General features: G+C 33.8%; 1 protein-coding gene across 2 annotated transcripts in view; it reads right to left on the bottom strand.

Moving 5' to 3' along the window:
- Positions 1–1,512: 1,512 nt before the first annotated feature.
- Positions 1,513–24,713, bottom strand: part of Cnot6l (CCR4-NOT transcription complex subunit 6 like) — a 101,591-nt gene continuing 78,390 nt past the window's right edge. For both annotated transcript variants that reach the window (XM_078021443.1, XM_013363744.4), the window contains 4 exons: positions 17,395–17,546; positions 14,832–15,059; positions 12,271–12,473; positions 1,513–8,727 (listed from right to left, as the gene is read on the bottom strand). In XM_078021443.1, coding sequence (XP_077877569.1) covers positions 8,515–8,727; positions 12,271–12,473; positions 14,832–15,059; positions 17,395–17,546 — 796 coding nt within the window. In that variant the 3' untranslated portion in view covers positions 1,513–8,514. The remainder of the gene's footprint in view (positions 8,728–12,270; positions 12,474–14,831; positions 15,060–17,394; positions 17,547–24,713) is intronic.

Genomic DNA, 24,713 nt, shown 5'->3' on the forward strand with positions numbered 1-24,713 from the left:
TTTCTCCACTATCACTCTCTGGGACAACTGCAGAATCTAAATGAATTTGGTATATGCACAAATGTGGGTGAGGGAAAGGAATTTAGAAATTTAGCTTTAGAAAGTAACCCTTGTCTCATGGGAAAAGTCCACAAATAAATTCTTTTCCCATCCCTGATGACAACAATGTAAAGGAACATTCTATTCAGCTCCTGAGAGGGTCCTTGACAAGCTTATGTTCTTGTTAAATGCAGATCTGATTAGCTCAATATACACACCATTGGTTTTGCTTTCTCTCCTTCCTGATTTCATCCCATCCTAGTCTTCACTCTTTCTTGGATCACTTACCCAAATAAATTACCTCCGTGTAAGCCCTTGTCTTGGTCTCTGCTTTTGAGAAGCATATCATAAGATTTAGGTTCTAATCTCCATTTTACTAATGAGCATGTTTTGCCCAGGATCACAGTGAATGCAAGGAAACTTGATGTCAATGCCCTCTCTCAGAAGTACCAAAATTGGAAGTTATCTTGAAACCTTGACTTTATAATTCACTTTGCAGGTGACTCTGCTTTGGGGAAACTTCTTGAAGGTTGGCAGCATAATGACTTCCATGAAGACAAGGTTTTAAGATCAGTGATAGGATCTTATTGAATCCTTAGCTAAAAGGCCAAGTCAGTAAGCATGAAAGTTTCAGTCTCCAGATTTCTGATATGCCAAAATAATCCAAGCATTTACTAAGATGGTTAGCTCAGTTGTTTATAAGATTAATGTTCTGAATCACACTACTTATTTTTCATTTGAATATTCCCATAGCTGGATTTCTAATTATTTCACTGTGACCTCACTCCTCACCACCCACTTTCCAAAATCCTAAGATTTAAAGATTATCTTTACTCTAAAACATCTCAGCATCTTGTATGATATGAATATTTAGAAAGTAATTTGTGGAGGTCAGAGAGCCTGTCTTTACATCACCTATAGCATTTTTTTTCATAGAATATAACCTAAATGTTTGTCCAATGAATTTATTCTAGGTCTTGGAGAGCCTAAGCTGCTGAGTTTGGACAATACTGTTAACTCAGATGATTTGATGGTTATCTATCATTCAGGATAGGCCAAATTTATGCCCTCATATCACACTGAGACTGTTGTTTCTTACTCATACCACATGTCCAAAAGTCAGCAGGGAGTTCTGTTTAGTCACTGAAGGATCTAGAATGAGAAGTTCAATCTCAACATATGTTCTCATGATCAATAAGGCACAAGAAAATGCATTACAACAAATTAGATACTGCGTCTCCAAGTTCCACCCAAATGACACGTCCCTTTGATTGGATTTCCTATGGCAAAGCAAGTCACAGAACTTCAAAATCTATTCTAAACAAAGTATGTATGTAATTTTCACCAGAAAAAAAAGTACCATGAATTTGTCTTCATTTTGTCTAAATTCCTTTGGCTCCCTAATTTATAAAAGAACCAAACTAAAAATAGAAACTTACACTGCACAAATAATCAAAAACCAAGACAAAAGTATGCAGTTGCAAAATGGCCATTTATTGCCTACAGGGGAAGGAAAGGGAGGGAGAGAAGGGGAAGTACACAGGTGCAAGGAAACAAGCATATATTTAGCCCTATACATCATGTGTGAGCAGTACCCAATCTCCAAAATGGAAAAAAGTATTTTGTCATCTGACATAGTAGTTAAGATTCTTAAGCACCTCCCTTCTGAGCTGCCACAAGATTTAAAAGGCAGGACTGCTTTGTTTAGTCAATGTTCACATTAATGAAAAAATACTACCACCCAACTGTGTTCTTTTGCACGCACATTTTGTACAGCATCTATTGTGAAAAAACATCTCAGCTGAGCAGTTAGGTCAGGATTCAGACCTCATCAACTGTTTAATAAATAGAAAAATAAAGCAGCTGGTGATTTGTCAGAGAGAATGTGTTCAATAAGAGTAGAACCACTTTCTCCAGGGATGACAGAGTGTAAAATGTTTAGAACACCACAGAACCAGTCTATTAAACATTAAACACTAGCAAGCTACAATTACATGGCACTTCATTAAATCCTCTAATTTAAAAAAAAAAAACCTTAGGATTTTAAACTGATTATTGGAACACAATAACAAGTTAATTTAGTGCTTGGCTTTTTCTTAGGACAAAGCAAATACATAAGCTGAAACAATTTGTTTTAGAATATTATTAATAGAAACTAACAAGTATTCAGGGAAAAAAATTACCCAAACACCTTGCTCAGTTTTAAAATCATGTGCTTTGCTTTCCGATCATTAGAATCAGTTACAAAAACACTATAGGCCACAGAATGACTCAAATGTATGCAAAACAATGAATTATTTAGTTCCAGGTCATGAAAATAAATGAACCCCTCCCTACTCCAATGGTAAATTGAGTAGAAGAGTATATAGTCCCATGGACAATTAGTTGGCACTTATTATATAGCTGAAATAAATCACAATAGAAGATATAAATTAAGAAAAATACATGATATAAATTAATTCATGGTGAAATGGACCAAACACTCTGGCCCTTCCAAAGAGAAAAGGTACACATTCACTTTAAAAAAATAACAAAGAAAAAACCCCACCCACCTCTATACTACCCTACTTCAGAGAAAACAAAGTTGAAAAATTCATCTTCCTTGAAACATTCCAAGTACTCCTACTTAACTCTAGACCTCAGCTTCTCCTAGGTAAAAGCAGTGTTTTGCTTTTGGACAACTGTACAAATGCCCATGGTGCACTTCTCAGTGCTGCTGGTGTTTAAGAAATTTGCCACTCACAACACTGATTCCAGATCCAGTGTGCAGTAACACAGCCATCCAAACCCCTCCCCTCAAAAGCTGGCAGAGCACCGCTCAGGAATTTCACAGGTAAAGGAATACATTTTTTAGTAAGTTGAGCACAGAGAAAGGACAGTACAGTTTCTAAATAAATAGAAACCCAGATACTGCATCACTTACTGCATCAAAATTGACACAAGTAGCAGGAGATACTATGTCTGTTCAGTACTAAGCAAAGCCATGGTTTGACACATCAACACGGAGCCAATTTTGTAAGTTCAGATAACTATAGGCAAATTAAATATGATTATATAAATATGATGGCTTAAAGAAAATGTATTGGTACTTTGAAATTAACACAAAACTGAAATAAGCAAGGACCATTTCTGAGAGGGCTACCATGATTCTTATGCTTTCAAGTTAAAACTGACAAATGGTGAAATTATCTAAATTCAGGGAGACTGCTATAACCAAAATAACTAGTGATAAGCAGCAAATTATGCCTTCTGAAAGATTCTGAAAGCTAAATGTACCATGCCAAAAGAGTCATATCACTTGGCATTTATTTGCATACCCTGTCATATTGTGATTTATTTCTGATGACACTTCTAATTTCAGTTTAATGTTATTGTTTGTACAATGTGCCATTAAAAAATTAACATTTAATAGACATGTCCTTAATTAATATGTTTTAACACTAAAAGTTATTTAACTTAGAAATGCTGTATTACTTCCATGTCATGTTTATTGAATGAAAACCTCAACATACTTGTTTTCCTTTGGTTCCAAGAATAATCCAAGTCTAACCAAACTTATGCCAAAAGAAATTACTTACTAGGTTAATAAAGCTTGCTTTTCCTGCTTTTCTTTCTTTCTATAGGCCTTTTGATTTAAGATAAATTTTCATAAAGAAGCGATTTGGTAAAAATAAGAAACATGCATGCTTCTTAATACCTTCCTCAAAACTTCCAACTGTCTTTCAAGAGGTTCTTGTTCAGAACATCCTGCAGTACAGATATAAGGGCTTTTTTACCCTTAGCTGTTGGTGAAAATTCTGAAAGATGCTCTGGGCATCCTACTGAACAGATTATAACTTTGGTAAATGCACCAGGTTAAAGATGCACAAGTTAACTATATCTGAAATTCAATTTGATGATCATGATACTATTATAAAATTAAAATCCCAAAGCAATCATAAGCATAAAAGTTCCCATCTGTCTACAAATTCAAAACTTTAGTTGAAGTTCCTGGCTTAGAAAAATAATTCTAACTTCTTTAGTTAATTTGCTATCTATAATTCAGAGTTCTATAAACATGATACAATTCAAAAGGAAAGGGGGGTAAACAAATCTTCAACACATTAGAAAAGTGTTTTCTTTTTTTAAAGGTGAGGGGAGGTGTGAGAAAATATTACAAATGTGAGAATTCACATTTATGTCAAACATGAGTTATTTGAAAATGTGCCATAAAGCTTCTGCTAGCCATAAAATCATTCTGTAACAAAAACTGATCATGATTTCTGTGACTGAAGCTACTATCAGTCAACATATTTTGCAAAGCTATTAAAATATCTCAAATTCAGAATATAAAAGCTAAGAATCAAATAAGTATTGGGACACAGGCTATTTTAACAATAGAAAATCTAGCCTTGTATTAGGAATGACAAATTATATGCCTCCAGTTCCTTCAAAGAACATATACCTCCATGTGCTTTCTGTACTCGTTGCTATTTGATATTGAAAGAAAAGATCACATCAGTGATTTTTAGAAATTCTTGGAAATGCAGACTTAAATTTTCAACCATTTAACAATATATTTACTTAGGAGACAGAATTTTAAAATAGATGTTTGCCCATGTTCCGGTTTTAATGTGCCACACCCTCAATTCTAATGTAATCTGCTATACAGTCAAGTGATATGAGCCTTAGATATCTTTCAACCTTCTCCCTTGCTTCTGTGATTTAATATATAACTCTTAAGACACAAAAATAGGAGCAAATAAGGAACAGAGTTTTATATTTCTGCAAACTACAACACTAAAACACAGTGGCTTTTTTAATACATTCACACAGGATGCTTATTAGTAAAATTAAATATCTGCCTATGAATATCAGAAAAGTAATTTGAAAAGAAAGAGCTTGGAACAAGGCAAATGGGAAGGGGAAAAAGCTGGTCTCAGAACCCATTGTGCCATACCTGACTTTAACATGTGATATTCAAACGAATGTTCACACGCCTCACATCAAAGAAATAAAACAAAAATATTCAGCTATGTTGTACAAAAATTTTTTTACATAAAACATCATAAATCTTGAACAGATTTACTATATCTGAATTCTAAAAAGTTGCCTATAGAATGGTGCTGGGATTCTGTTCTCTGCTTGCTTTTAGGCAGTGCTGTTGCTTAAAAGTTGACACCAGGCACAATATTTTAAAACAAAGTCAACAAGCAAGGAGCAGTAAGTGGATTTGAGCCTTTTCCAGATGTCAGTCCTGAGGATGCTGCAATATTCCCCATCAAAATGTGTAAAGCTATGAGGCGGATATTGATGCCTGAGTGAGTGGGTGACTTGACATGCACTTGTATGACTGTTATAATGGCAAACAGTGCAGTTTTCCCTTCCTCAAACACTGTTTTAATAAATTTAAAGAACACTCCAGTTCCCAGATAAATATCAGGAATCATATTTAACAATTTAAAAGAAACCTATTACAATCGAAAAATGCCCAAAATTTCTCTTATCTTCAGATAAAATATGCAGCAGCTCAATGGTATAAAGCTTAACTTATTCTGAAAACTAGAAAGTATATGAGCAAATATATTTTGCTTTCATTGAACATAAACTACTGTATGTCATTCACCTCTTCCTTTTGGCTTCTCACTGCCAAAGTTCCAAATGGCATGCGTTTTAACAAGACAATGCTGAGGATAGCAGCATTTCTGATCACCTGAATTGGCAGCTCAAAACAGATACCACTCCTTTTACAAAGGGAACAAAGGGTGAAGGGTGTGTGAAATTTGGGCAATGGGCTTAAGGGAAACCGTGCACATGAAATTTGGGTCACCATGCCCCAAGTGTGTGTGCCACCCAAAACAAAACACAATTACCTACTTCAACAGAGCTACTACCAACATTTACTCAAACCACATTAAAAATACACAGGATAATGAATGGTTTGAAAGAGTGCATTTGGAAGCAGAGAGAACCCAATTACACACCTTCCTGCAACAGAGTGCCTCAATCATACACAAAATAAACTTAAGCTGTTTACAATGTTTCCCAATTTTTTTATTTTTCCCTCTACATTTAACTATTAAAAAAGGGGTTTTTTTATTAATAAATGGGCTCCTCTGTGGTTCATATACAATCATAAGTGAACTTTAAATTCCATTTTATACAAACATCTCAAAAAATATTGGGAGTGAAGTATGGTAGGAAATATTGCTCACATTGCTAATTAACATGCGTATAATGAAAGGAGGAAAATATTTTGTTAGTGCATATACCTCCAGAGCAGAAAATCCACCCAAAAAAAAAAGATCTAAAATAAAACATACAGTAGCCGATTACAAAAAAAGGTAATGTCCACAAAATTAAGTTTTTCATGCTATTCTACTTTCCAGTACTATGCTTCAGGTAATCAATTTGCATGGCTAGATGTTGGATGCTTGAGGTATATAAGAAGGGATACCTGTACATTGAGGAAAATCTGTCATCTTAAGAGTTGTTTCTTTTTGTTTATTCTGGTACTTTAACATTTTTAAAAGAATATTTTATTTACATCAAACTTCACTGAACTACAATGACATTCCAATTATAGCAGATGACAAACAACGCCTCTATCACTAGGCACTTTTAAAAGGGAGTTTAGGCTTTACAGAACCCTTCTGATGCAATCCCATATATGATATTACATCATCCCACCACCCTTGTCCCACTAAAATTACCCTTCAGGGGATATATTATCTTATATAGCCTGATTAATTTACTATGGAAGAAATTAGTATAAAATGACCAAAGGAAATGCATCATTTAATAATAAAACAGCCTAAGATGTCAGGTTTGAAAGAGGAGACAAATTGTATATATTTAAAACTAATTAAATAATTTAAATTTGACTTGTACTTTATATATTAGTGAGACACAAATATAGGCTATTTTCTTTTAAAATTTCATTCACATAATGGAAAATTTCTCATTTATTAAAAATATCACATTTTGAGACTAGAAACAGTAAAGTGCATGAAAAGTCTTAAAATATAAATTTCAGAAAACTCTTATAGCAGCAAAAAAGCAGAATAAAGAAAAACTTAAAAACACAGACACAACCTTTTCCTGTTACTGTGCCATAATTAACATCAAGTAGCCAACCAATTTTTCCCCCCAGAAAACGAGATATTATGTTCACTGCCTCTTGAGTCACAGATTTTCAACTGGCTCCTCCTGGGTATTAAAAAAAAAAAAAAAAAAAAAAAGGATTCCAACATATCTGAAGGCATCAACAGTTGGGAATAAACCAGTAGCTTTTTAATTCAACCCTGACAGACAATGGAAACAAAGATTAAAAGCATATGATGGCCATTTGGCAGCTAGAGTCAGGAAAAAAAATGATCCAAGGTTTTCAACTACTGCCCAAAATCTGTTCTTTCTCCTCCTCAAATCCTTTCTATTAGTAACCTCAATCAAAACCAACAACCATTTAACCTACTTTGGGAAACACATGAAATATCTGTATGGCTTTCCGTTTCTGAAACTTTGATCAGGGTCTTTTTTCTCAGCAGTTTGTTTTGTAAATATTTGATTATAAAGGCAAAATGATGTTATCTCTTTTTCCAGTATAACCAGATAGAAAACAAGGATAAGTAAAAATACTGGACACTAATTTTGTGGGCATCCTAAACACACCAAATTCTATTTTCAAGATATATGGCAGTATAAATTACTTGCTGTTGCCCTATAAATAAACTAGAGAGACAGGCTTAGAATACTTTTAAACAGGTTATAACTAATATTAGGGACAAAAATAACAGAGTGATTTCTCAAGACAAACCAAAACAAAACAACCTGTGTTTAGCCAACAAACTGTCATGTGCTGTTAAATGCTTGATTCTGAAAGCATATTGTGCAATCATCTTTTAATTTCTCAAATTTCTCAATTTTCTTATTACACCTAGAGGTTATATCATAGTTTATGTACAGATCAAGCAAATTGAAGTGCTTTGTCAATGTGCAAATGACTTGGGGAGCCAAAAATTGGTCTGATATAAAGGAAAACAGAAATTCAAAAAAGTTTTCCCTGGAAGGCATGCCATCATTCAATTTAAAATCTTATATTTATAGTTTAAAAAAATTGCCTTTTACAAAATCAACTGGCTCATTTGAAACCATTCAAAAGAATGTATTTGTTTTTTCAAAACAAATACATTGTTGCTTGGCCTCAAATAGGTGATTAATCAATTATGAATGCTGACTCCTAATATAATATGAAGAAAATCCAATTTAAAAACACGTTAAATTAAAATTTTGGAAAGACAATAATACTTTGGTTCCAGCCCTAGTGCCAAATGATATCAATATGCACAAAAATGTACAAAGTCTTATAGCAAACACATAATGAAAGGAACCTGAAGAAGCAGCTTAAGGATGGCCATACTTCACTCCTACATACTTTGATTTACAACTATACAGGTCCATAGCAACAGATCCCCGTCTTTGCGGGGCAGTACTCCACTACCTCCGATTAGGCAAGTGAACACCATTGACAAGAGGCAGGAGTGGAGGGTGGAGTTCAAGTTGTGTTAACAGTGAGAAGTGGTCTGAAGGGATGTGAGGGTGTGGACACCCAGTGATGTTGTTCTCAACCAGCCATTGAGGATCTAAAGGCCCCAGGACACCAAGCACGTTCATATGAGTCTTGGAATAGAAAATGTAGTCAATCACGCCCTAGAAAGAGATTGGGGGTTGAGAGTAGGAGGGAGAAAAAAAAATGTTTAGATAATAGAAAAACTCTATGTAAAGAAAACTTCATAATTTATAAAAAACAAAACAAATAATCTTTACTTCTGAGATCTATTTTGCTGCAGGATCAAATAAGGTTCAAATCTTCAATGGGTATTACATGAAACAGAGCATCCTAGTGAACTCCCATGTGTGAATAAGTGATAAACTAAGGAGCTACAACAATACACACCAAATTATGTCTAGGTATTTTTAGAATTGTCCTGCTTGGTTTTTTAGTGAAATCTAATACTTATCAGTATAAATGTGGAAACTGTACTGTTATAGTAAGTGGGAAAATAAGAACATGTATAACAACATATAGCTAGCACACAGCTAACTATTCTAATTTCCACAAACCCTGATACACAATCATTTCTAGATTTCCTTACTATATAAGGATATCTAAATAAAAAATATTTGGCAGGGACCCAAATATATCAGTTGTATCTCTCAGAGCTAGATGATTTGTCTGATCAGTAAATCTCAAAGAGTAGTGTGCTTGATTGTCCCAGGCTGTGAATACAAGATAACAAATTCACATTTTTCCTGTATAGTTCCTGTCTAAACCAAGAGAACATAAACCCAAATAGAAAAAAAAAAAATTTTCTACAGTTGAAAGTACCTATTTACAAATACTATACATAATAATGGTATCTACTAAGAGATTCTAGAAACCATGACTTTAATTTGCCAATTTTTATATAACCAAGAGCAAAATAATTCTTTTGAGAGAAAAGACCTTATCTAACCTTACTTTACCATAAATTAAGGAACCTAGGAGGACTTCTGTCATTAATGCTTCAAGTCCAAATAGTCTAGAAATTATATGATGACAAGGTATTATTCCCTCATTTTGCTTAATGTCTGGTTTTATAGATATATTTCAGAAAAAGAGTTAACAAGGGCCAGGGTGGCTATACCTCCCCTTGAGACCACCCTTTGCTTCAAACAAGAAAATAAAATACTAAAATAAACTTTTCCTCCTCTAAGTTGCTCTTGTCAGGTATTCTGGTCACAATGATAAAAAAAAGCTGACTAAAAATGCTTTTAGATTGAGGGTATGAGGGACCAGTGAGGAATAGCAGTAGGTTTGAATTAAACTGTTTATTAAACTTATTTGGTCTGTAAATAATGCTAAGAAAGAAGTAATTCTCCTAACAGCTATATTTCAATTCACTCCAAACCATTTCTAGTTAAAGGGACTAGATTCTAAATACTTATTCAGTAATAAGAAAGTAAACAAATGCTCAGCCAAGTAAACAAAATTAAATAACATCTCAGTGAGGCAATGGCAGGACACTATTGTAGGATCTGTATTTAAAGTTGATCACAGGATACTTTATATTTGGTGTTAATCTTTTTTATTGACTTTCTTCAATATTGGGATAGAATGACATAAAATCCTTCATAAAAATCTGCAGTGTTTATTGTTCATTCTTTCTAGTCAGAAATGCCCTTATTTCATTCTCTAAGCATTTCCTTCTATCCCATTCTACACTCTCATCCCATCTATCTATTCAGCCAGTCTACTTATCTACCCATATATATGCCTCTTTTCCACTCATTTCTAACTCTGTTCTTCTATTTCATTACTCTCCAAGCCAAGCATTTCTGGTACTTTAACTGTACTCATTTAGCCAGTGTGAATGTTGATTTGATTATTAACATTCATAATAGATTCTGAAGAAATTTTAACAAAGAATTTTAGACCAATTCAGATGACTGAGGAAGACAGCTTAGATTGATAGCCAAATTTTGTTTCTCTGATTTTTGCTTTTGAACAAGAAAAAAGTAACTTTATAAAAAAAAACAAAGAAGAAATAATATCTGTTTTCTTTTACTTATATTCATACCAAAACATTAACAGTTGTAGAATTATTGAACACTTCTTTTGAAGAAATTTTATTACAGGATTTCTGGGTTATACTAGCAGATATATCATTATAGTTAAAAGGATAGGATTTAACCTATAGTAAACTATCATTAAATATAGAGGTGTTTCTTTAAGCTTACACTGGTGTGCCTGAAGCCAGCTAGTACCAACTTTATTAGTACACCTTCACAACACTGCATTCAAAGGTAGCATTCTGGGAGCTTGGAATATGCTTTAGCAGAAGCACTTAAACCACAGAAATCAGCAAACTCTACAGATCAGGACTTCTTTTTCCAAGAAATATTTACCAGCACATCATTGCATATGAGTGATTAAAACAAAATGAACTATCACTGGATAGAATTATCTAATAGCAAAAATACCAAATTAGACTCAACTTCTAAGCAGCTTTTCCCCCAACTTCCTGATTACAAAAGCTGAAAAATAACTTGTTTTCAGGAGCAAACACTAAAAATGAAAAAAAGGCTACTGGAGTTGTGAAAAAGCCCACAAATTTCCTTTTGTATTGTATTAATACTCTCATGGCTGCTTGTACCAAACCACTTTCTAAAATATTTATTTTTTTCAGGATAGTGTATTAATATAGACTCCTGAAATGCCAGAAAATAAAATAGGAACAAAATAAGAGTTAAAGGGAGACAAAGTGATTAGAAAATAGGCAATAAAAAAGGGATTAACTATAGAAAGCCACCATGATCAATCTCTTTAAAGAACAGCTGGCCCTGTACAGTAGTCCTTTAATTTCTTTTTCTTATTTTGCAAAAACTGTCTTTTTCCTTTTTAAAGATGGAGTGTTCCAATGTATGAGAATATATTGGTATGACTAAATGGATATAAGATGTTATGCGTAACCTATAACCCCTTCTTTAAAAGAAACCTAGACATTTTAAAGATAAATATAAGGGCTAGAGATGTGGCTCCAGCGGTAGCGCGCTCGCCTGGCATACGCTCGCCTGGCATACGCGCGGCCCAGGTTCGATCCTTAGCACCACATACAAACAAAGCTGTTGTGTCCGCCAAAAACTAAAAAATAAATATTAAAAATTCTCTCTCTCTCACCTCTCTCTTTAAAAAAAAAAAAAGATAAATATAAATGAAAAGTACTAAGAAATTTTGTTATTTTGAATGGATTTATATGATGTTTAATAAGTTTAGGGGCTGGGATTGTGGCTCAGCAGTAGAGCACTCGCCTAGCACGTGCGAGGCCCCAGGTTCGATCCTCAGCATCACATAAAAATAAATAAATAAAGATACTGTGTCCAATTGCAACTAAAAAATAAATATTAAAAAAGATAAGTTTTTAGTCCAGTACATTAAACATGTCTGGAACATTGTAAACATTTTAGAAGTGTTTGTTATCATCAGTATTATTTGAAATTTGAAAAAATAAAGATTAAAAAACAAATTGTTAAGACAATAACCACCACAAACCTATCAAAATTCCTTATATTTAGATGCACACTTAGACTTGACATTGAGAATCTAAAAAAGTGAAGATTATAAAATCAATTTTAAGTACAGAAATTATACTTTTCTTGTCACAAGTTTACATTTGAAATACTTTCAACACCAGCACATAGGCTGCTACTCACTTTGAAATCAAAGGTGTAATTGGTGTAAGGCATCAAGTTATTTTCATAGGCGCTCTTAAGTTGGAAGCCATGTGTAATTCTCCCTTCTGAGCTTCCATTTTTTCCATTGCAGCTGAAGTTCATAAGACACTCATTGTACCTTAGTTCCTTGAAATCTTTATGGTTGTCAGCTACTCCTCCATTGCTTAAATATTCCACAACACCTAGCAGAGTAAAGAAAGGAACAGTACTAGTTAGCATTTAGTCCTTATACAAGTCTTTAACAGTTAAGACCTGTAGCCAGGTAGCTATACCAGGTTCAGAGTCGTTTTAATGGTTTTGGGTCATATAAAACCATCTTCTTTATTATTAAAAATTTTTTAAGGATATTTGCTTATTTCAGAACAAAGTATCCAGATTACCTAGAACAGCCTTTCTTAATAGTTCCTTCAGCTTTATATGATTTCAAGGATCTAAGCAACATTTACCAGAATGATCTTGACCTTAAGTGTTTTGGGAATATTATTCTAAACCTATCTATCTCTTGAATATTTTCCTATTCTACACAATCAACAACTTTGGAAACATAAAATATAGCATATGTAATAAAAAATAATTTAACAAAAACATTTTACATCTTCAACATTTCAATGTCTAGTGTCAGCTAGACAACAACATTATTTTGAGCTAGCATGAGTTTTCTCAGCCTGACGCTATAAAGATTATTTATATGCCACAGACATATTATTTGACCAAATTATTAGGTGTATCTAAAAAGATGAAGAGAATTCAGAAAGTACAGCTTCCAGTATATTAGGAAACATGAAAAAATTATCACAACTCTTATGATGATAATTGGTAGACACTAATATTAGAGTCCTCTCTTCCTATTTGTGATCAGGATGACAGCAAGATACAATGAAGAAGTAATTAATGTAATATCAGTATCAAAAAATTACCATTTACCTACTATTTATTATATGCCTGTCTTAAGTGCTTTACAAACTTAAACCTCACAAACAACAATTCTATATGGTGTATGTAAAATGATTATTTTCTTATTTAAATTTGAGAAACTTGATCACAGACCACACTGTTGGTTAGTGGCAGAAGTAGGATTCCAACCTAAAAGTCTCCAGTCAGCTCACTATGCTTGGCTGACAAATGACAGTAACTGGCTTAATGAAATCAAATTAAATAGGAGAAAAACTTGTATATCAGAGCAATTCAACTCAGAGGATTAAAAAAAGGAGAGTATGGTTAAGTTGCCAACTGGCCTATTGGTCATAAAACATGTGTAAATAAAGATTTCAGTATTTATTTTCTAAAAGAGAAAGATGTTTAGTGACTTTTTTTAAATATTCCAATTATAAATTATAGGCATTTGGGTTGTTTTATGTTTATTGTTGGCTGCTTTTTAATAGCCTAATAATAATGATAACATACAAAATTTAGAATATGCTTTAGTAATAATAAAAAAAGTAATACCTTAATGTTTTATGTTTGACATTTAGCATCTAAAATAGAAAACTGAAGCCTGGAATAATGGTGTGTGCCTGTAATCTCGGTAACTCAAGAGCCGAGGTAGGAGGAGCACAAGTTTAAGGTCAATCTCAGCAACTTGGCAAGTTTGCGCCTCAAAATAAAAAAATAAAAAGGCGGCTGGGGCTGTAGCTCAGTGGTAAGGCACTTGCCTAATATGTGTGAGGCACTGGATTTGATCCTCAGTACCACATAAAAATAAATAAAAAGATACTGTGTGTTCATCTACAACTAAAAATTAAAAACAGTCTAGGGATGTAGCTCAATGCTAAAGTGCCCATGAGTTCAATTCTCAGTACCAAAATAAACTTACTTAATTAATTAATTAACTAATTTCATGAAACAGAAAACTGAGTTTTGCAGAGATCCAAAACGACAGAAGTCAAGATATAAATAGTTAATGGAGGTCAAGAAATAATATGAAATTCTAGGTGTTTTGATCATTCTTCTATACGTAGTATCAGTTATTCACTGAAAATCTTCCAACTATTAACCAATGAATATTTTCTGATTGCCCATTTAGACCACCGTTCTCTATTATACTCCTTAGGAAGCTATCTTTATTGCATTAACTGCAAAACCCTTCTCCCACTCTAGCTTTTAGTTGGATTTAGTCAATGGGCAGCACTGGCAAGAGATCAGAGAGAGAGAAGCAAAGTCCCTTCTTACTGGTTTTTACAGCCATCATTCAGTTCAAAGTCATTGTTCCTATTATGTGGTTCTCTTCTATTATCTACTTTTTTTTTTTTTTTTAACAAGTTCTGCTGACAGCTCCCAGACCAAAAGCCCCTGTGATTGAGTACTGCAACATTCATTCTTTTTTTTTCCCTTAAACCTCACCACACCTTTGGAAATAGTTTCTTTATTAAACTTTCCTCAATTACTTACTGCCCTATCCCTGCAGTTCTCACTGATATACTTCTTAATTTAAAAGAGAAATTTTCAACTCCAAAAATTACAAGTTACAAGGAGTTACAAGGCTTTCAACTCAGAGTAAAAAAGCAAAGCTGAAAACAAGAAGGAAATGATGTTATAAATACCTGAATCTGGCAATGAGTTAAGATCTGCACATAGCACCAGCGGGATGGAATTAGGATCTGCAGTTGGGCTGCCAGGCCTACTTGAGGCTTTCTCCAAAATGTTTTTAACCTCTGAGACAAACATCATGGTCTGGATAAGTTTCACATCAGAATACTCTGGGTCCCAATGCATGTGGGCATTTGCCACTATAAGCAGCTGTTTGTCTGCAGCATGAATAGGCTTCATACCTAAATTTAAACATTATTAAAAAAGATAAAGTTATGCTTTATGTCTCAGGACAAGTGGTATCTTAAAGTTTTCACAAAAAGATTCATAGCAGGGCTGGGGTTGTAGCTCAGTCGTAGAGTGCTTGCCTAACATGTGTGAGGCACTAGGTTCGAATCCCAGCACCACATAAAAATAAAGGTCTGTCAACAACTAGTATCTTTTTAAAAAAATTTTTTTTTAAAAATCCATAGCAATTTCTTTACTCTTTTCCAGGAATTTATACCTTCCCTTTTATTTCAATTTGGTTCTCAGAAGTCAAGGGGCTAAGATTCTGGTAATCCTAATATGGAAATTACTCTTCCAGATCGAGTTGACAAAGTAGCCCATAAGCTACATGACCCCACATATGTTTCTGTGTAGCCCATGCGAGCTAAGGATGCTTATATATTTTTAAAAGGAAGGAAAGAAGGGTGAGAGTTGGAGAATCTGTGATTAAGACTTAGGTAGCCTATAGAGCCTACAAAATTTACTATCTATTCCTTTACAGTAAAACTTTGCTGATCCTTACATTTATCTAAATACCCAAGTTAGGAATTACATCATGATATAATCAACATTTGATTATAATGCCTTGCATTTGCTGAGTTCTTAATTTAAATAAGCACTTTGAACTATCTGTTGATTAAATACAACAATAACTTAGTGAGGCAGGATTTCAGTTATTAAGTTACCTAGACTAATTGATCTTGCATTTCCTGATCAGTAATAAAAGACCACATGATATTAAGCTCTACAAAATAAGTCAATTTTCTACCTAAACAAATTTACTAACACACACCAGGATAAATGAGAATTGTGTTTCAGACCAGGCTTTATTACTAATTATTTTGTGTGGTCGGACCAGTTAAAGTTACCATTTTGGTATTCAGGTTCATTTGGAAAGTGAGAATTCGACTAAGGTTCTTTTTCCCCCATAAAAATCCTATTTTTTAATTCTGTCAAAATAAACACTAACATAGTTACTTTCCAAATGGTAGACAGGATAACATATTAAAAATTGTAAAAGTTGCCAAGCGTGGTGGCACACATCTGTAATCCCAGCAATTGGGAGGCTGAGGCAGGAGGATCAAGAGTTCAAAGCCAGCCTCAGCAAAAGCGAAGCGCTAAGCAACTCAGTGAGATCTTGTCTCTACTGTTCACTACATAAAATATTAAAAATGTGCCCTTTGCTTTGGCAAAGGAGCTGTAAGCACTTTCTATATTATTAAATTCTTCTTCTAGGAATACAAAAGATACATATTTCAGGTATTTCAGTGAAAGTACCCACTGTATAGTCTGGAATTACTCTTCTCCAAGTTAAAAGGGGAGTAAAACTCCAAAATAAACTTAATTACTATCATATCAGAACAAAAGTACCAAAGGAGAAAAGTGATGGGAATGACATAAAAATAGATAAAATTTATAAAAATATATAACAAAGAAGAGGCTTAAAAGAAAGAAAAGTCAAATCTCACAGTTTATCCTTCTCAATGAAGGGTACACTGAAGGATGATGGGAAAAGGAGGTTACGACACATACTCAGGGTCTGAATAATTCAAATCAAACTCAAACGTGAAAAAATCTTTTCTTCTGCAAAAAGTATAGAGAAAAAGAAAAGTACTGAGGTAGCCTCACTTCCTTCTTGTTCTTCCTTAAAACAAAGGAGTAAACAATATAACACTTGGAGGCAGGCCATAGAAAAGGGTAAAAAGAGGTCTAGAAAACACAAAATACATAATGAATTTCTGATTCTGAAACCATCTATATAAATAAGCTTAAAAGCTGAAGAACAGTTCTGCATAGATAAAAATCTGCTCTTACCCTAACAATGACTTGAGATATAACAAAAAAAAGAAAGAGAAAGAAAGAAAGAAACAAAGAAACAAAGAAAGAAAGAAAGAAAGAAAATGTGCCAAGTATTTAACCTTAAAGAACAAAGGGCTCTGAGACAAGAAACTAAAAATATGGCTCAAATGAGGGCCAAATCATTATAATTTCTAAATTCAGGCTAACCAAAACTATTTCAAAGAACCTTTTGGAATTAATGGTATATTAAAAGACCTACACAAATTACCTTATAGGTTAAAAAATAATAGTAATAATAATAATAATAATAACAGAGAACACAGAATCTCTCAAAAAAAATTCCAAGAAACAATGTTTCATAAATAAGTGGTGTTTTCCTGCCCATCTTCCTCAGCTTTCCTCAAAAGACAAGCAAATAACTTTGCAGTAAGTAACAATAAGATCTCTTCACCTGCTTTAAGAAGAGTTGGAAAGGTATTTATTAATAAGAATATTTTAAATTGCACTCACCTGCTCCAAATAGTTCTTTGTGGACCTCTAATACCACAGCAACACCAATGTTATCTTTCGTCATCACTCTGTTCAGCATAGCTTCGGATCCATCTGAATTAGCCATTGCCACTTGGTTGAATTCCACTGTATGCTTCTGCACCAATGTGAATCTAAAAGGCACAATGCAAATTTGTGATTTAGTTATTTAGACCATCCCACAAAAAGAAACTAGGTGAAGGAGGCATAAGACACAGATACCATTCGTCATCTCTGTCATTTACTAGTTTCAAGTTGTCATGTGATACAGTTCTGACCAATGAGACATAAGAAGTCTGATTTCTATAGAAATTTTCTTAGAGGCCCCACCTAGCAAAGATGGCATATATTCCTTCACCCTTTTACATCTCTGCATTTTCCAGCTGGTGCCATGAACAATCAGCTGAACCAGTTCTGGTCTGCCTATTTCTAGACTATTTCTTATATGAAAAAATTATTCTTCCTTATTTGCTTAACTTACTATTTAGATTTTCTTGTATTAAAAGGTACACATAATCTTAACTGTGTCAGTTAAGAATAATATCTATCTACCTGTTTGCAGTTTTATTTCCATCACATCAAGAGATTAGCCAAGAAATTCAAGGACACAATTTTTATCTCAGTTAACGATAACAGATTTTTCAATCCTGCTTTTACTAAAAAGTTGTAATTGGGTTTAAGTGTTCAGAGAAACAGATTCATTCATAATATGAAGAAATGGCTCTCCCTACAATCATAGCTTCTACACTTAGAGTATTTTCTTTCCTTAGTTATTAAGTATGATGGATTGTAGGATTTGACAGAATTAGTCTTGTACTTATAGCAGTGAACTTGGTCAAGCCATTTAACCTTGTTTAGCCCTTTTTTTTTATACAGATGTGAAATACTTATAATGTCTCAAACTACTAAACATGCTACTTTTTCACTAGGTGTTAAGATATCTTTGCTCTCCTAACTAAGCTTACTCCCTACCTTCTTCTTCTTAGCTTGAAAACAGAGCCACACACATACCCCTTCAAAAATAGGGACTAAAACTTACTATGCCACAGGATGCTGTATTAGAGGAAACAATATTCCTCCTTCCTGCTCCAATACTGAGCTTCAAATGTGCTTAGAAGTGTAAAGGATCCAGTCATGTGCCTTTTCTAACCCTGAGTTGAACTGAATTGTTAAAGGGAATACATTTTTCACCCTTCTAAAGAAGTGATCTATATGCTCAAATATGAAGAATGAAGAGTTATCAAGGTGAAGAATGGCATTAAAAGCATTCTGAATAGAAGGAAGGAGTAAAAGGTTCTGAGATAGCATACAGCTTTGTAATTTAATGGGTTAGAAAAGAATGAAAAGGTAAGAAATGATGTTGAAGATGAGAAGAACAGAAACAACTAAAAATTCCAAGCAAAGACATTTTCAGATCACAATGCTGCTTTGTGGAGAATAGATTATAGGAACCAAAATGGAAATTAGGAATTAGGAAACCAGCTGCAAAAGTTTTGAGTTTATTTGGATGAAATATGATGCCTCAGACCAAGGCAAGAGAAATGAAGAACAGTGAGCAGATTCAAAAAACATTCGAGCAGGGTATGGAGGGGCACACCTGTAATCCCAGTGGCTCAGGAGGCTGAGGCAGGAGGATCACAAATTCAAATCTAGCCTCAGCAACTTGGTAAGCCCCTGAGCAACTCAGCAAGACAATGTTTCTAGATAAAATCTAAAAAAGGCCTGGCACTGTGGTTCAGTGGCAAAGTGTCCCTGGATTCAATCCCCAGTTTAAAAAAAAAAAAAAAAAACATAAAAACAACCATTTGACAGAATTAACCATTCTCCAAATCAGAGTGATTCATTGTTAAACAATTTATGTGTGATTCCAAACACACTAAAGCAATATTATGTTAGAGTAGATCAATCACTGAACACAATCAACCTGTTTTGAGGACTAGAAAAACTTGAAATTAAAGGGTAGAGATGATAATCACAGTCTTATATCTGTCTCAGTATCCAACTGCTTTCTCCATTTTGTTTTGGTTACAAAGTAGTAATAAAAAACCTAATTGACATACACAGATACACAGAGTAAATAACTTGTCTTTCACACCGAAAAGCCAAGCCAAGAGGAAGGCAGAAACATGATCAACTTTTAAGACTGCATTACTGCTTGTACCAAAGCAACTCAATTAAGCAGCACATCAGGAACATGGCAGTGATTTCCAAAGTGTTAATATATAGTACCTGAAATATATGAGTGAACATTTTAAAATTCAAGTGCAATTATTTAAATTCTGAAATATTTTCTAAATAGTCACAGAACTTGTAAGGCTTATTTTAGGAACCTACAGTTTGACAAGATTGTCTTAAAATCCTGCTTAATAGTAATATTTCTATTATTAAAATAATTTTACTTCTATTAAAGTCAGGTCATTCTTTCAAGGGAAGAAAAAGGGTATCAGAAGTCTTATTTTTAGAAAGGTCGTCATTAAAGTTTACTTCCCTGTATCTTCCTTTTTCTCCTTTAAACCTAGATTTAGATCTTCTCTTTAAAGAACTATAGAATATTTCATGTGACAGCACTTTAAATATATGACAAACATGTCAATGTTCACCTACCCTCAAATTCTTTCCAGAAAAGACTGGTTCTTTACATAATAAATGGTGTTTTTATTTAAACAAAAGTTTAAAGGCACATGCCATAGTTTGGATGCAATTTAAATCCCAAGGGTTCACATGTTGAAGGCTTATCTCCAGTGTAGTGACAGTGAGCTGTTGGAACCTTTAATAGATAGAACCTAGTAGTAGGTCAAAGGGACACAGCTCTCAAAAAGAGATTTAAGGTAGTTGTTCTGAAACCTTGGTTAGTTCTCTAGAAGAGCAATCCTAGCCACTCCCATCTCTAGATTTCAATCTCACCAGGTGATTTCTTCTTTCAGGCACTTTTGCCTTGAGGCTATCCTGCCAGAAGTCAGAACCAAGCTGATGGCAGTGCTATTCCCTTAAGCCTCCAAAACTGCAAGCTAAGTAAGTATCTTGTGAGTACTCAGCCTTAGGAAGTAACAGAAAACAGACTAATACAGTGCAGTACCTAGAACAATGCACAAATGAGTCTTCTTCATTTTTTATTGTATTTTTATTAAAAACTAAAATTGCCTTTGGAGACAGCCATATACTCCCAAATCAATTTTTTAAAAAAATAATGTTACTGTATTTTTCTACCTTTATTTTATTTATACATTTATATGTGGTGCTGAGGATCAAACCCAGTGCCTCACACATGCTAGGCAAGCGCTCTACCACTGAGCTACAATCCCAGCCCTCCAAATCAATTTTTAGGACTACATTAGAGTCCCCTACACAGATTTACCATAAACTAGACTGGGTGCAGGGGTGCACACCTGCTGTCCCAGCTACATAGGAGGCTGATTTGGGTCTAGGATTTCAAGGCCAGTCTAGGCAACATAGCAAGACCCTGTCTCTTAAACTAAATAAACAGATTCATTATAGATTATTTACCTACTCTATGTTGAACATTTAAGTTACTTTTGATATGAGCCAATGATGTAAGCTTTGCACATATTCTTCTGTATTCCCAGGTGATTCTTCAATCCCTCCTTTTCTTCTGTTAATAATGTAAGAGCAGCAAACTATCTCTATTAAGTATCATTTCATGAGTATCCACTGATTATAGATTACCCACGTTCAGATTATATCAAGAGCACATTGAAACTTCCTTCTTTTTTTCTAACAGATTAAATATACTCACCAGCTTTTGGGCATTTTTAAATGTGATGTACATGCATTCTATTTTTCCTCAAATAATTAAAATTCTCAACAGAAAAAAATAACAATAAAAAAAGCTACCCATTATTGAGGGTCTACTCTATCAAAATCTGTGTTAAGTACTTTATGATGTTAGTTAGTCCTAAAATTTTCACATGGAGATATACTGCTCAGATTCTTCATCTACCCTTCAGGGAATTTGTCAGTTGTGTGCCCTCAAAATCATGTACTCAGCACAAACATCCAATGGAAAAATCAAAAGCAAAAATAAAGGCAGGCATGGTTGTGCATCACCTATAATCTCAGCAGCTGGCTCAGAAGGCTGAGGCTGGAGAATTGCAAGTTCAAAGGCAGCCTCAGCAAAAGCGAAGCACTAAGCAACTCATTGAGACTCTGTCTGTAAATAAAATATTAAATAGGGCTGAGGATATGGCAAAATGGTCGAGTGCCTGAGTTCAATCCCTGGTACCCACCCACCTCCCCCCCCAAAAAAAGCAAAAATAAAGGTCTTGCAATTTTAGCCCATGTCCATGGTTTAATTCTCATAGGGCATATTAGCTTCAAAGCTCCTGGGGGATCATTTCCACTTCTCTAGATGTGAAATTCTGCTTCCTCCCTTTCTTTTCCACAAATGTTGATTCCTAATATACTCCAGAATGACAAATTATCTCAGAGTCTTCTTTCTGGAAACCCAAATTGTAATATGATAAATTACTATTACCATTAAAAAGATGAAGAAAATTGAGGCTAGGCAAATCATTTTGCAAAATAAGATGGTTTATCGATCTCTAAAATCTCAAAACTTTTCCTATATTCCAATATTCATAACAGATCACCCATGCCAGTTTTCTAGACACACTTTTACAGGACCTTTAACATCATGGATATAATTATTTTCATTTAGAAACCTAACTAGTTAAAATAGTTTAATCTTACCTTTTTGATTTTCCATTCTCCTCTTCACTGGTCTTAATCCTACTTTGAAGATAATGTTCCTTCAATAAGATCATGAAAGCAAAATAGAAACTGTATAGCTCTGGTTTTTCTTTTTTTTTTTTCCATCTTTTTTTCTTTTTTAAAAGAGGAGTAGCTTTGTATCTTTGACAATAGACAGCTAGTTCTCATACATATTAACTGACTGAAATTTTTTTAAATGGTGACAGGGACATGGGTTACCAAAGCACAAAGTGTGTTTGGTGAATCTTTATTCTCATTATGTTTTCTGGACAATCACACATGGATATGATCTATTCCTTTGGCTCAGACTTTATTGAGCCTGTTATCAATGTGTATATCTTAAACTCCCATCTCCTTCACAGCAAACTTCCTGATCTGAGGGTCCAAGTAGCATGCTGCTTGAAGCCCACTCCATGGATGTGCTTATGAATGCTGATGTTATATTCCTGAATCAAAACCTCAAGCAGCAGAAGGGCCGTTATTCTTCTTGCCACCATTTTTCTTTGCAGGTTCCACTCTGCTGGGCCCAGGTGGGAAAGGAAGAGCGGCTATTTTTCCTTATTCAATTAGTATTTACACAATCACAGTGGGTCTATCCTTTGTTATTTATACAGCATACTGAAACTTAAAATACCCTCCTTGTTGAGTGTTTTCCTCAGCACTTCTACCAAGTCTTTGGTTTTTCTTAATTTTCTTGGCAATGACTATAGTTTCTTAAAACTGTTTTTAAAAATATGCTTTTCTTCATTTAGAAAACAATTCTTTTAAAATGATCCTGAATATAATTATTTGTTTTATTAGATGTTTCCAACTTTCTTTGTTGGTACAATTTATGACAGTATTGCCATACTTCTAAAAGCTCCTAGTCTTCTTGAAGCATCTTCTTTTTATTGTCTTTGGTTTCAAAAAGTTCAGAAAAATAAAACTAGCTTTCCTAAACACGTGATTATAATTAACACTCTCTTCTTTGACACTGAGAAACACTAAAGCAAAGTGTCTCTCAAATCTTTTCACTAGCTTCAGCATCTGTTCTCAGGTAGTTGAGAACTAAGGAACCAAAGACAGTTCCCTTTTTCTACTGAAAGTTAAATAAGAATTGAATATGCTATTTGAACCTTAAGAATTTTTAGCTACTCTGCATTTCAGAAGAATGATTTCCACTATTAATGGTAATAGCTATGATCTTGCACCATTTACCTTTTTTCTGTTTATTTTATGAAGAAATCATTTTGAAATACATAGGTCTTCTTTCATTGCTTCTATTAGATGCTTCTTTTTAAATATACATATTGATTTATAGTTTTTTTCTAATCACTAATCTAAATTCACCAAGCATTGGTAATATGAAAAATCTTAAACTTTTCTTTTAGTATTTAAATTCATTTATTATTTGTACTCTATGACTGGCATACAGATACTATAAGCATCATTACTGACACTTTTTTCCCTAAGAATTCTTCTGCCTTTTAGAAAAATTTAAACAAAAATCACATGGGTATAATAAAGGACACAAAAACCTTCTCCCATGAAAAAGATTATTCAGTTGTGTATTCATATGCAGGAAGAATGTCCAAAACAAGCCTTCAGACAAAGAAATAACTCAATTTCTTACCAACTTGTGGTTTAAAAGTAATTTGATTGGCTATCATGTGACTAACCGGCTGGAGATGTGGCTCAGTGTTTAAGAAACCTGGGTTCAATTCCCGGTACAAAAAAAAAAAAAGACTTAAGTAATATTCCTTACCTATAAAAAGGAACGATGTTAACATAGTTAAGAAGACAGTATAATTGCCCATGAGTTGCCTCATACCCTCCTTTTCTGGATCACATCTATGTACTCTTAAACTAAACATAGTATAAAATACGATGAAAAAATGTAACAAATGTCAAATTTAAAGCAATTTTCTCAAATGAGGCAATCTTGAAAGAGATAAATAATAATAGATGTGAAAAGAAAATGTCAAAAGAATTCTTTAGTATAGTGGTTAAAAGCATGGACTATAAAGTTAGACTGCGGTGTAACCATGGACAAGTTACTGAACCAGGGCATGCCCTGGTATCCTCATCTATTAAAACAAAAAACAAACAAACAAACAAACAAAAAACAGGGGGCTGGGGTTGTGGTTCAGTGGTCGAGCACCCACCTAGCAGGGGCGAGGCCCTGGGTTCCACTGATCCTCAGTACCACATAAAAATAAATAAATAAAATATTGTGTCCAACTAAAAAATAAATATTAAAAAAAAACAGGAAATACTTCTTTGCCTACCTTGGAGGAGTGCTCGCTTTAAAAATTAAATAAGACAATCCATATAGATAATTAGAAAAGACCTGGCCTATCATAAACACTATGGAAAAAACAGTAACTCTTACTCTTAAAATTCATAAAAAATTTGGAATTCAGTATACTCTAACCTCAGACATAGGGCACATTACTAAATATAAACCAAAATGAGATTATCTCCACTAAAAATTCATGGAAAAGACAGGAAATTATGTATATATAAATGAAAAGGGGAAAAAATGAATAAAAAGTGTACCAAATATTTTTCAAATTCACTGAATTTATTTACCT

This window comes from Ictidomys tridecemlineatus, chromosome 9, assembly GCF_052094955.1.
Source record: "Ictidomys tridecemlineatus isolate mIctTri1 chromosome 9, mIctTri1.hap1, whole genome shotgun sequence".
Taxonomy (NCBI): domain Eukaryota; kingdom Metazoa; phylum Chordata; class Mammalia; order Rodentia; family Sciuridae; genus Ictidomys; species Ictidomys tridecemlineatus.